Source organism: Camelus dromedarius, chromosome 18 (genome assembly GCF_036321535.1).
Source record: "Camelus dromedarius isolate mCamDro1 chromosome 18, mCamDro1.pat, whole genome shotgun sequence".
Lineage (NCBI taxonomy): Eukaryota > Metazoa > Chordata > Mammalia > Artiodactyla > Camelidae > Camelus > Camelus dromedarius.
This window is the reverse complement of record NC_087453.1, coordinates 8,859,770-8,871,199: the sequence shown is the minus strand read 5'-3', so window position 1 is coordinate 8,871,199 and position 11,430 is coordinate 8,859,770. Positions and strand designations below refer to the sequence as shown.

The window sequence follows — 11,430 nt, the reverse complement described above, 5'->3', positions numbered from 1 at the left end:
TTTCCAACTTGAGAAAAGACACTCAGCCTCGCCCATAAGAAAATGCAAGTGAAAGTATGACATAGCATGCTCAGCTCAAAGATGGGCAGGCGAAGGAGTTATGATCACAGAGAAAGGGAGGGGAGGGACCCTGTCCTATGGTGTTGGTGGGAGAGTAAGCTAATACTTCTTTGGGAGGCAACTTGAAAATGACAAAATTTAAAATGCCCATCCTTGGACAGGGAAGTCCACTTCTGGGACTTTACTCCACGGATGTAGGCACACACACACTCCCCAAGCCTGGTGAACAGCAGCAAAATGTCAGAGATGACCTCGGCGTCAGCAGTAAGGGCCTGGTCACTGGGGGTGGCACACTGTGTACTGTGTGCTTAGCAGCTGTTCAGAACTACAGGGTGGTTCTCCAGGAGCTGCTCGGCAGGGAACTTGAGAAGTCCTGTTAGGGAGAAAAACGTCCAAGGGAAGAGCAAAGTGAAGGCCACGTTCCCAGCTATGTGAGACCTGACTGTTAGGGGCGTGGGTGGGAAGGAGCGAGGGGAGGGAGGCATGGCTTGCACATGCGTACTCGACCTCAGAGGGGCCCACAACACATGGAGCCTTGCCTTGAGAGGCTGGCTCAGAAGCGGGAGGGAGCTTCATCTTCCATTCTATTCCCTTTCTACTGCTTGAAGTACTTTCTAGGTTCGTGAAGTCTCTATTTAGTAAAAAGAAAAACGAGGTGTCCAGGTCAGATTTCCCATCGTAGTGTAAGGGCCAGGTTAACTTTTTTAGCAGGGGATGTGAGGTGGTCTCCGTCCTTCACTGCCGGGGTCCTCATCACAGCTGACAAGGTAACCTACTTCTCGCCAACTCTAAAATGGACACTTTCACATCCTAACATTTCTGGACCTGGGACATTCCTTACAATCAGTAGCGTTTTACCTTCATAATCGGCAGTGTTTTTTTTCTTGATAGTACATAAAATAATGGTGCATCTCATAGCGGACAGCATCTCAGACTCACTGAAATGTAGATCTGTTTCCCATGGATTCTGTGGCAACTCTGTTACCTGGCGCCTTCCACCTGTGCCACAGGTGGTGTTGCCCACACTCTGAGGACCCACTGCACATCCCTGGGCAGAGCTTCCAGGACTGCAGGCCTCCCAGATGTCAAAGGCCACTATGATGACAATCTTGGAAGAACAAGGTACAGCTGGTGACAGAGCTTTACGTTCAGAGGCTTCAACTGAGGCCTGCAAGCTGCGATGGCACTTTGTTCTACATGGGGAATGAAAAAAGTTTGTCAGTTTGACACACTGTTGGTAGATTTCACATAAAAATCTGCATCAGAAAGCGTACACCTGAAACTAATATAATATTGCAAATCAACTATAGTTCAATTAAAAACAGCTCCGGCATTCATTGAGCCCACGTCTCAGCACTGAGTGGCACCTTCATCAGACACACACCGGGACCCCAAAGATGTGGCCAGTGCCTTCTCAGTGACAGGGCCGGCAGCAACAAGACCAGCTCTAGCACTAAGACCTCTCCTCTTCCGACACCACCTCCAGCCAATGTGCCAATAGATCTAAAAAACAGCAGGTGACTTCATGTAATCCTGGGAGAGCCTCTGAGGTACGTCTAGCTGTCAGCCCTGTGGCTCAGAGCTATGTGCAGTCCCTACGGCCATCCCCGGCATCTTCTCTCTCTCAGATGGAAAGAAGAGATTCTTTCACAAGCTGCCCTTCCTTGGAATTTTCTCCTGTGCTGAAATCCCTGATGCCACGTCCCGAGTCCTTCCTGGGGTTCTGTGATGAGGGAACGATGTGGAACATGCACAGGGAACATGACTGAGTGTCCACTCGCCGTGCGGGGGAAGGGCAAGAGGCCGAGCAGGGCCCGGCGGGAAGCCAGAGGAGCCGTTCATTTGACATCATCCACGTTGCTGCATCACACTACGGGCAGCAGTGCGTCAGTGGTGCCTCCACCCGAAGGGCCCAGGAACTTTCTCAGCAGAGGCAGCTCAAGGGCCCTGCCCTCACTCCAAGGTTGTGGTCAGAGGTCACCGGGCAGAGAAGACCCCTCGCTGGTGCTTCCTCCTCACCCTCGTCAGGTCGCTCTGAAGACCTCCCTGCATCCCTGCACGTCTACACAGTGAAAGCTAACAGTGGAAGCAGCTTCTCTCAAGAGCAGATCTGGCAGGAGCCGGGGATCAGAGACCACTTGGCCAAAGACGTGCTCTCTGCACCTCAGACGAGTGCTTCTCTGCCCTAAGTTTAGGCCATGAACTTAAGACCACCTGAAAACCATGAGCGACAATGAAGAGCAAATCACAGTGGGACATAACTACAGATCACAGATTCAGACTATAGTCACACAAGGTTCCAGCTGAGTTCCCGAATCTCCAGGCCCAGTTCCCTGTAGCCCACTGAGAAGGTAGGAGGTGGAGTCTACGGTTTTAGACAGGCCTCGTTTCCTCTCTGGAGGTCACCGCACAGAACACCTGCCACTTTTAGATTTAGCCCTGAATATGCCTTGGGGCTTTCCAGCAGTATTTTGAAATACTTTTAGAATATCCCATCTTCTCTCTCCCTTGAGAGAATTGGCTGAGGGTGAAGAGCCCACAAATCGTCCCTGGCCTGATCCCCTTTCAGGGGAACTTGAAAGGCAGCAGAGGACTGACTCATAAGGCCCATTCGGCAGAAATTCAGGCAGTGCTTTCTGAAGGGTGGCCTGTTAGGAACAACTGGACTCCCTCCATGCAGCCAGGTTCTGACACCTGAGCTGGCCCCAACAGCCACAAGGAATGGCCTGACTCCTGCAATAGGACACCAAGATCGTGCCTGTTGGTGGTTGGGATCATAGCAGAAGTTCAAATCCCAAGCAAAAACAGCAGACGTGTTTCCACTCCTCACACAGTAACTGGGAGAAAAATTGTCAGTCATCAGATCAAAATTCTTGTTTCAAACACCAGAAATTCATGGGAAAATTCTATTTGCTTTTCCTTGCAACATACTAAATCCAGCCAATAAGTAGGCACTAGTGGAGATTTTAAACAGCTAGAGTCCCACAGAGCTACTTAAATCAAAGGAAAGACTTCCACTCCCCACACCCTTTAACTCAATCTTTTAGGACAGGGGTTGGCAAACTGCTCCATGGGCCAAATCTGACCCACTGCCTGTTTCTGTATGGCTCCTCAAATGAAGAACAATTTTTATAGATGGAACACTTGCAATTGATTTGGCAACAGTGGTTACTAACTTTGAATCCCAATTAAGTAAAATGTTATCCCCGGCTCCAAAAAAGCATTCCACTCTTCTCAGATCTGTAACTTACAAAAAAACTGTACTCTATTATGTTTTTAATTTCATCAATTAAAAAAACTGTGGAAGTTTTTTTTTTTCTGTTACATACTTACATAATTTCCTTGATTTTGCCTCTTGGCCAACAAAGCCTAAATATTTACTAACTAGGGCCCACTGTAGAAAAAGCTTGCCGACCCCTCCTTTAGGAGGTCAAACTGAATCCCAAAGAATCGAAGACTTTAAATTGTTCCTGAGGAAATTATATGCCAAGAGGAAGAAGAGCACAGTTTCTTAAATATTAACGCACACTTCTTTTTTATTATATTAAAATCAGGCAATGGTCTGACAATAAAAAGGCTGCTTATGGAATACTGTTATGTTAAACTTTACTTACAGGATGTTAAATCCTTAGAACTAAGGTTTTCCCCAGAAAAAGATTAATGGAAACATCAATTGCTTTTCAGACTTGATAGTTGCTGCTTCAAAAGGTGGTTTTACACAAACGCTAAATTAAAAAAAAAAAACCTTAGAATACAATGAATTGCTTTTATTTCGGTATGCATCCACATCTCAGCATTTAGTGGTCCTGAACGGAAAAGTGGAAAAACGCAGCAATTTGCCAGGAGGTCAAGCCTGCCAATTTTGGGGATCTGCCGTGCACACCGAGTTCGTTCTTAATCCCTGCTGAGGACCGTGAGAAGCAGCAGCACCAAAACCAAAGTATGCACCGAATTCAAGGTTCTTTTTGTTCCAGTTGTCAGATTCCAAACTAGACCCAAATGGACTGCAAGGATGACCAAATGAGAGCCCTGTTTTAAACTTCTTCAATTTTTAAAAGCAAAAGCAATTACAGGAAAAGAAAACAATTCATTCTCAGGGATTGTGTGTGCTCACAGGTGTCTTCTGTGGCCTTTCTCCACGTTTTACCACCAAGGACTTTGACAGCTGGCAGGTCTGAGCAGCCCTGGTGACTGCTCTTGTCACCTTATCAAAACCTGAGCTAAAAAAAAGCATCAGCTGATGATGACAGCAGAGGGGGGCAGGGCCGAGGACCCAATATGTGTTTCCCAGGCTGGTGGAGAGTAAATAAATGTGGTTCCAAAACTAAATGAGGGAGGTCAGAGACTCTTTCCAACCTTACCTGATGGCTTCTGGCCAAAGCAAGGAAGTGTCATGGAAAGAATGTGTTGGGTGGTGACGGTGCAAAAAGGGACTTGAAGAGGAAGGAAAAGCAGCACCCCTCGATTAAGGTGGGGGGAGAAGATATGGGGAAAGCCCTGAATTCCTCACCAAAGGCCAATTTCAGAGGGGAGCAGAGGGGGTTACAATCTATGCTTCGGCCAAGGGTGGTAGTGGAGAGTGGGAAAGGATGATGGCTTGGAAGGGGGGCATCATTTAAGACTTAAAGAAACTAGGGGTGCAAAGCGCCCCCATACACCCAGCAGTAGTCCCACAGGCTGTGACCTGAAACCTTCACATCTACTCTAAGAAGCCACCCCAAGCTGGAGGGCTGTTGCAGGGAGGGAGGGAAGCAGGGGGAGGGGGAGAAGGCAGAGACCCCAGGCCATGTAATCAGCAGCAAGGTGATTGTGTGATGTGTCTTTTCACAGTTGAGTTAGATGTGCCCCACCGGTTATGATGGGAATCAATTTAAATATACTTTCTTGATCCCAGAAGTTCAACTATGTGGACAGTGGTTACACTTGACAGGATGATTTGTTATAGCACAACTTATATATTTCAAATGGACAAAAAATTAGTATCATTTACAGTATCTTAAGATAAACTGCCTTTGAATGGGAGCTTCCTTTCCAGTACTTTGAGGTCTACAAGACGTATCTAGAAAATTTACTACTGTGGAAAATGAAGACTGCTTAAATCGAATGAGGGGAAGGGGAGGGCCTGTGGTTTCTCTGTGATTAATTGCTGTAACACTGTCCTTCAGGTGGCTGAGGGAGTTTCATGTTTTCTTTAGACATCATGAGGCGCCGAAGCTCCTGCAGGACGACTTTGATGCTATATGAATTCTGCCATTTTGCTAGCACTGATATGGCTCTTGGGTCCACCTACAAAAAAGCAAATAAAAAACAAATTACTGTGAGGCTCTCAAACAAAAGAAGAGCTGTATGCTGGAGTTGAGCTATAGCAGAAACATGAGTAAAATGCATTTTTCAAGTTGAACATGCTGTTCACACAATGGTTTCTGACATGCAGAATACCCACAGGATTCCCTCCCTCCAGTCAGTCTGTTTTCTTCTTTTTGTGTCCCAAACCCCCACTGTTTGGGAGAACGAAATTATGGCTAAGTCAAGTCACCTTTAGAGAAATGGCCCTGACATTTGCTGAGACTCAACCCAACTGGCTTTAGAATAAGGGCCTGACCTGCTCCTGGCCCAGCTGCTGCCCCTCCTCAGGGCCTGTCCTTTCTGGACTCTACGTCCAGGTGGCAGACGATGAAGATGTGCAGGGCAGTAGGGAGAGCACAGGCGATGGGTGGCCTGGACCCAGGCGCCAGTGACAGGGGCCTGCCTCAGAGTCACGCCCTCTCAAGTTAGTGCGGCATTTCCCAAAAGATATTTCCCAAAGTGTGAGTTGAGTCCTGGGTTTAGGACTTCAGGTGGAACTCAGAGACAACACTAAAACACTGAACATAGTAACAAGGCTCATCTCTTCTCAATTTTCTTTCAAGTCTTCTGAGTACCTCAAAACAGAAGGCTTATTATTACTAGCTCGTGTGACACTAATGTGTAGCACCCTTTCATACTTGCCCATCTCCCCTTTGAATAAGACAGCAGGCTTCAGAGACTCAAAAGCCTTTGGCAAGCAACATATGGAGGAAGAATTTATTAACTCTGCTTTGTTTTTGTAATCTTTATTGTTGCCATTACTGCCTCCTTACAAGTGAGACTGGTTTCCATTTATGGTAGTGAAAACAGAGGTAAAATAAAGTTAAAAAAGCAAGGCCAGGTGGGGAGGAGGGTATAGATCAGTGGTAGAGTGTGTGCTTAACATGCACAAGGTCCTGGGTTCAATTCCCAGTACCTCCATTAAAATAACTAACTAAATAAACAATAAACCTAATTACCTCCCTCCACCCAAAAAACAGCTTAAGAAAATAAATAATTAAAAAAGAAAGGAAGGAAGGAAGGAAGGAAGGAAGGAAGGAAGGAAGGAAGAAAGAAAGGAAGAAAGGACGAAGAAGGCCAATAAAGGAAAAAAATACTATGTACCAGTGGTCCACAAGTAAGGCCATGAGGTAATAGTGTGATCTTGGGCAAGATCTTTTACTTCTGTGCCTCAGTTTCCTCACCTCTATCTCATGGAGTATATCAGGAGGACGGAATAAGCTCTTTAAGCTCTTATCTCAAAGTGACCAGCACAGTGCTGAGTAATAGAGGCCAGGGTAAGTGCCATATGACTGATGGTTAAACACAACTGGGAAACAGACTCTCGCCCCAAATCTGTACATGTTCGTACTACATCTTATCATCAAATAAAAAAGGAACATATGGAATAAGGCCCAAAGTGTCCCTAATATTAAAGTACAAGGTATTTCTCAACCCTGAGGAACAAGCAGGGGCAGAAAAAACAACTTACCACTCCATTAGAACTATTAACTCCATTCATATTAATTTTTGTTACAAATCTTACAAAGGGGGGTGCTTCTGGGTATTTGGGTCCACATTCTATTTTAAGGCTGTATATTCGGTTTTCATAAATTGTCTGGAAAAAAAAGGGTAGAGATGTCAGGCAATTACAAACAAAGAATTCAAAAAGGGAGAACTTCTGAAACCCCTTTATTCCCGACTGAGAATTGGTGCATCTGCTTCCATTACAAAGTCAACTGTCATTTGATAAGTTAGCAGTAACTAGTCTCTACATTAGTGTGTATGAATTCCGGCCTCAGGGGAATAAAAAGATAGAAAATTTAAGCTGGTATCACTGAAGTTTTAAGTTAGCAGTATTAAGTCCAATCAGAGGAAACTATTTTCGTGGTTATTTCTCTACACTCTGGGGAATGATGTGTAAGAGGCATTCTTTATTCTGGGAAGCCAAACTAAATGTCTACTCATACTAGGATGATCAGCCAATGCATTAAATACCACTGTGTACAAAGCACAAAACAGTTTAGAGAACTTCAAAATTCAGTATGAGGTTGGGGGTGGGGGACCAGATGCTTCCCTACTTCACCATCACTTTGGGGTTGTGCTCTGTGCAAGGGATCTCAACCGTTTGTACCACCTCTCCCTGCTGTCTTTATGATGACCTGAGAGAATGACTGGTATCTAGTGGGGGAGTGGGGGAGCCAAGGGTGCCAGGCCTGCATAGGAAACAATAGTCCTTCAAACACCAACTGTGCCTCTGTTGAGAATCAATGGAAAAGTCCGATCCCCCATGCCAATGAACTTCTTCCCTTTAACTTCCATCCAACTAGCAGCCGACTGTCTGCCTTTGCCAGGCTGTTCCTTCTGCCTAGAGTGCTCTACCCCAACCTGAACTACCTCACAACTTTAACACCCAGTTCAAACACCATATAAAAGGCTAGTCCATAGCTTCTGTCTTATGTGAAGCTGCATTATTACCACTTGTGTATCTGAAGAACACACCAAAGGGTGACGTCTCCCCATTAGACCGGCCCCTTCAAGGGCAGGACCACCCTCCTTTGGGTTTCCCTCTTAGGCACCAGTGTCCCTTCCTCTGCACGTGTAGTACAAGAAATGGCTCCTGTGTGAACAGCGACACCTAGTGGTTTTTGGAGGGGGTATAAACTAAAGAAGATGTGATTTAAATCCTTGAAAATATGTCTACACAGTGGCCAGTCCCTATTTAAAAACTGAAACATATATTTTAATATTCAGAAGGCAGTCATAATACACCGTTAGAAACCTTTCATATCCACCTAACAGGTACCCCAAACTATAACAAAATCAAAACTCAATTCTGGATTTCCACCCACCCTCAGCTTGCTCATCCTTCCCTCTCCCCTCATAAGTAGCTCCATCACCTAGCAGTTAAAGCAAAAACTTAGCAGTCAGCCATGATTCCCTGTTCCCTCACCCCTTACCTTCCAATCATCAAAAGGTCTTAGCTTTTATCCCACCTTCTTCTACCACCATACCTCATCTGAATCACCCCAAGTCTCTGCCTTCTCTCTCGCTCCTCTACCATCTGCTCCCCACACAGCAGTCTGGCTGACCTTTTAAAACTGGAATCTGTCCCTGTGGCTTAACCCCTCCAATGGCTTCCTGGTGACCTGAGAAAGGAAGCCAAGTTCCTGGATCGGCCCCTGTGCACCCTTGCCTCCCTCTCCTTTTATTCTTCTCCTTCCTCGTCCAACCCCTCTGGCCTGCTTCTTTTTACTCTTCAAACACACCAGTTTCTGTCTCAAGGCCCTGATACCTTTGCATCCTCAGCTCTTCAGCTCAAGTGCACTTTCCTCTCAGAGTCTTCTTGATCCCTCATCTGAAGACTAAGGCCCAGTCTCAGACATCCCTCACTAAAACTCAAGACGTCCCTCACTGAAACTCAGCAAGGAGGCAGGGGCCTCAACAGAACTGGTACTCAGATGTTTGCTGAATGAATGAATGTTGCTCTTCAAGTCTTCATAAAACAAACACCTTGTTGCAATTAAGGAGTTTCATTAGAGGAAAAAAAATTCAGTAAACATAACAGGCAGGAAGCACACGGGCATGGTTTCCACACAGCTTTATGGAAAGTAGGATAAAAGGTCTAGCCTCAGCACCTAGCAGTCTCCACCAGCAACATCACACTCAGCAAGTACCTGTGAGGCGGGAAGCCCCATAAAAAGACCAGCAGGACCCCCAAGCAGGGCCACTACTCTCGTGCTGGCACCATCCGGTTCCCTGGCCCAGGAGCTGTCACTTTTTGCCTCTGAAATGGCTTAGTTACCCTAAAATTCTATTGGTTCCCTGAGCTCACTTCTGATTGGCTATTCCCCTCACTCCTGATTGGTCCATTCCCCTCACTCCTGATTGGCCCATTCCCCTCACTCCTGACTGGTTACTTCTCTCACTCCTAATTGGTCCATTTCTACAAAGCTTGTTCCTGGTTGGTCAACTTCTGTTATACTTTATTTTCATATGATGTTGCAGTGTCAAACTGGCAGCCTATAAAGGCCTGTGTAAACCTACAGACAGGGTCCAAAGCTTGGAGTGTTAACTCCTCTGGGCCTGCTGGCATAATAAACCTGAGTTCTCCAACTCTCTGAGTGCTGCTTGGTCTCTTGCTGGGATCCAGGTTGCTGTCACAACTGAGCTGTAACACCGAGCTATAACACCGAGCTGTAACACATTTTTCCGCAACACCTGCTGACTGCATGGATCCCAAATTCATCTCTCGGTGTATTCTGCATTCATGCCCAATGGTTCTGTCACACAATTCAAAGACAAAATTTCTTACACAAAAAAGTCCCTAGGGGCTCGTGGTAAATACCAAAATCACAAAGTCGTTTGAAATATTTGATATCACCTTTTGGAGGCTCTGATGCACAAATTTATTCAGCTGCTGGCATGTTTTGTGGCTTATCAGTGTTGGTAAGAGGTCACTGACCATTCTATTAGCAATAGTGTCAATATGTTTAAGATGGTGGGCAGCTTAGCAATAGGATTCTGATTATTACATAGATTAAATCTTGACCTTACCCTTGACACTTCTGAAAGAAGTCCATTTTAAAAAATCCATGCTATGACTAACTTCTTAGAAAGAGAAATATTAAATTTCTGACCACTGATGTTCAATTTCACTGGAACACAATAAAAACTGCCTCAAGTCAAGTGAGCAGAGACACCTGAAGAATCATCAAAAAGTCCAAGTAAGACTTTTAAAGAAAACAAGGTTCTGTTTTTCTTCCGTTTTGTTTATGAGTGCTCCAGGGATATGCTAAGTTTCCTTGAAGAAAGGAAATGTGCCCAAGGGAGAACTGCTGGAACATTCTGTCTCTCCGAGGAACACTGCTCTTAGGATTCATTATTTGATCACAGAACTAATGATATGGTTTGACCTTCACGGGGCAATTTGGCAGTGCTTATCAACATGTGAAACAGTCATGCTCAGATCAGCAAGACTATTTCTAGGAATTTTCTACAGATGGACTCATACTTGCACAAAAACGTGAAGCGCTGTTGAGTTATTTTTGCTACTGCAGGCAACCCAAATGTCCACCTGCAAAGGACTGACTAACCCAGTAAAGCATATTCATATAATTGGATCTTCTGTAGCCTTTTTGAAGGCTGAGGCCCAGACATACACACGCACACACCCACACACGCATGCACATATACATGTAAAGGCTGTCAAGGTATAGCCAAAGGTATAGCCAGCAAGTTGCAAATTATGTACAACCTCTAAAAGCAGACAGACACCTCTCTCCAACTCTGGGTGTATGTATGTGCACACAGGCTTTTTCATCTATCAGTCACTACACACCCAGAGCCTAGAGATTATAAACTTTTCCTGGGCCTAAAATATGTATGTGAGATAATCCCATACTAGACATGAGGAAACATCATAGGAATTCCAACAGGGAGCCATTCTACAAAATACTTGACCAGTATTCCTCAAGACTCATAGGCAACAAAACCAAGAAAAATCTGAAACTGTTAGACACAAGAAGCCCAGGACATGATGATAAAATATGTGGTAACTTGGATAGGACTCTGGAACAGAAAGTAGACATAAGGTTAAAAACTAAGAACATCTGAATAAATAATGGACTTTAGTTAATAATAATGCACCAATATTGGTTCACTGGTCCTGACAAATGTACTGTATGCTAATATGTTTAAATATAGGGGAAACTGGTGCGGGGGAGTGTATACGGAAACTTTCTACACCACCTTTGCAATTTTTCAACAAAAATGAATACTATAAAATGAATGAATGTTTATTTATATTGAAGTGTAGTTGATTTACAATATTATATTAGTTTCAGGTGTACAACATAACGGTTCAATATTTTTGTAGATTATACTCCACTTAAAAGTTATTATAAAATACTGGCTACATTCCCTGTGCTACACAATATATCCTTGTAGCTTATTTATTTTATACATAGTAGTTTGTACCTCTTAGCCCCTTACTCCTATTTTGCCTCTTCCCCCTTCCCTATCCCACCAGGTAACCACTAGTTT

General features: G+C 44.8%; 1 protein-coding gene and 1 non-coding gene across 2 annotated transcripts in view; one reads left to right on the top strand and one right to left on the bottom strand.

The window, feature by feature from the left end:
* Positions 1–3,812: 3,812 nt before the first annotated feature.
* Positions 3,813–11,430, bottom strand: part of UBE2V1 (ubiquitin conjugating enzyme E2 V1) — a 28,230-nt gene continuing 20,612 nt past the window's right edge. Inside the window, exons 3-4 of the mRNA XM_010978658.3 lie at positions 6,878–7,003; positions 3,813–5,346 (exon numbers count right to left, since the gene is read on the bottom strand). Coding sequence (XP_010976960.1) covers positions 5,200–5,346; positions 6,878–7,003 — 273 coding nt within the window. The 3' untranslated portion in view covers positions 3,813–5,199. The remainder of the gene's footprint in view (positions 5,347–6,877; positions 7,004–11,430) is intronic.
* On the top strand, positions 6,255–6,327 carry TRNAV-AAC (transfer RNA valine (anticodon AAC)). The gene has a single exon. It is a non-coding gene; the product is annotated as a tRNA-Val (tRNA).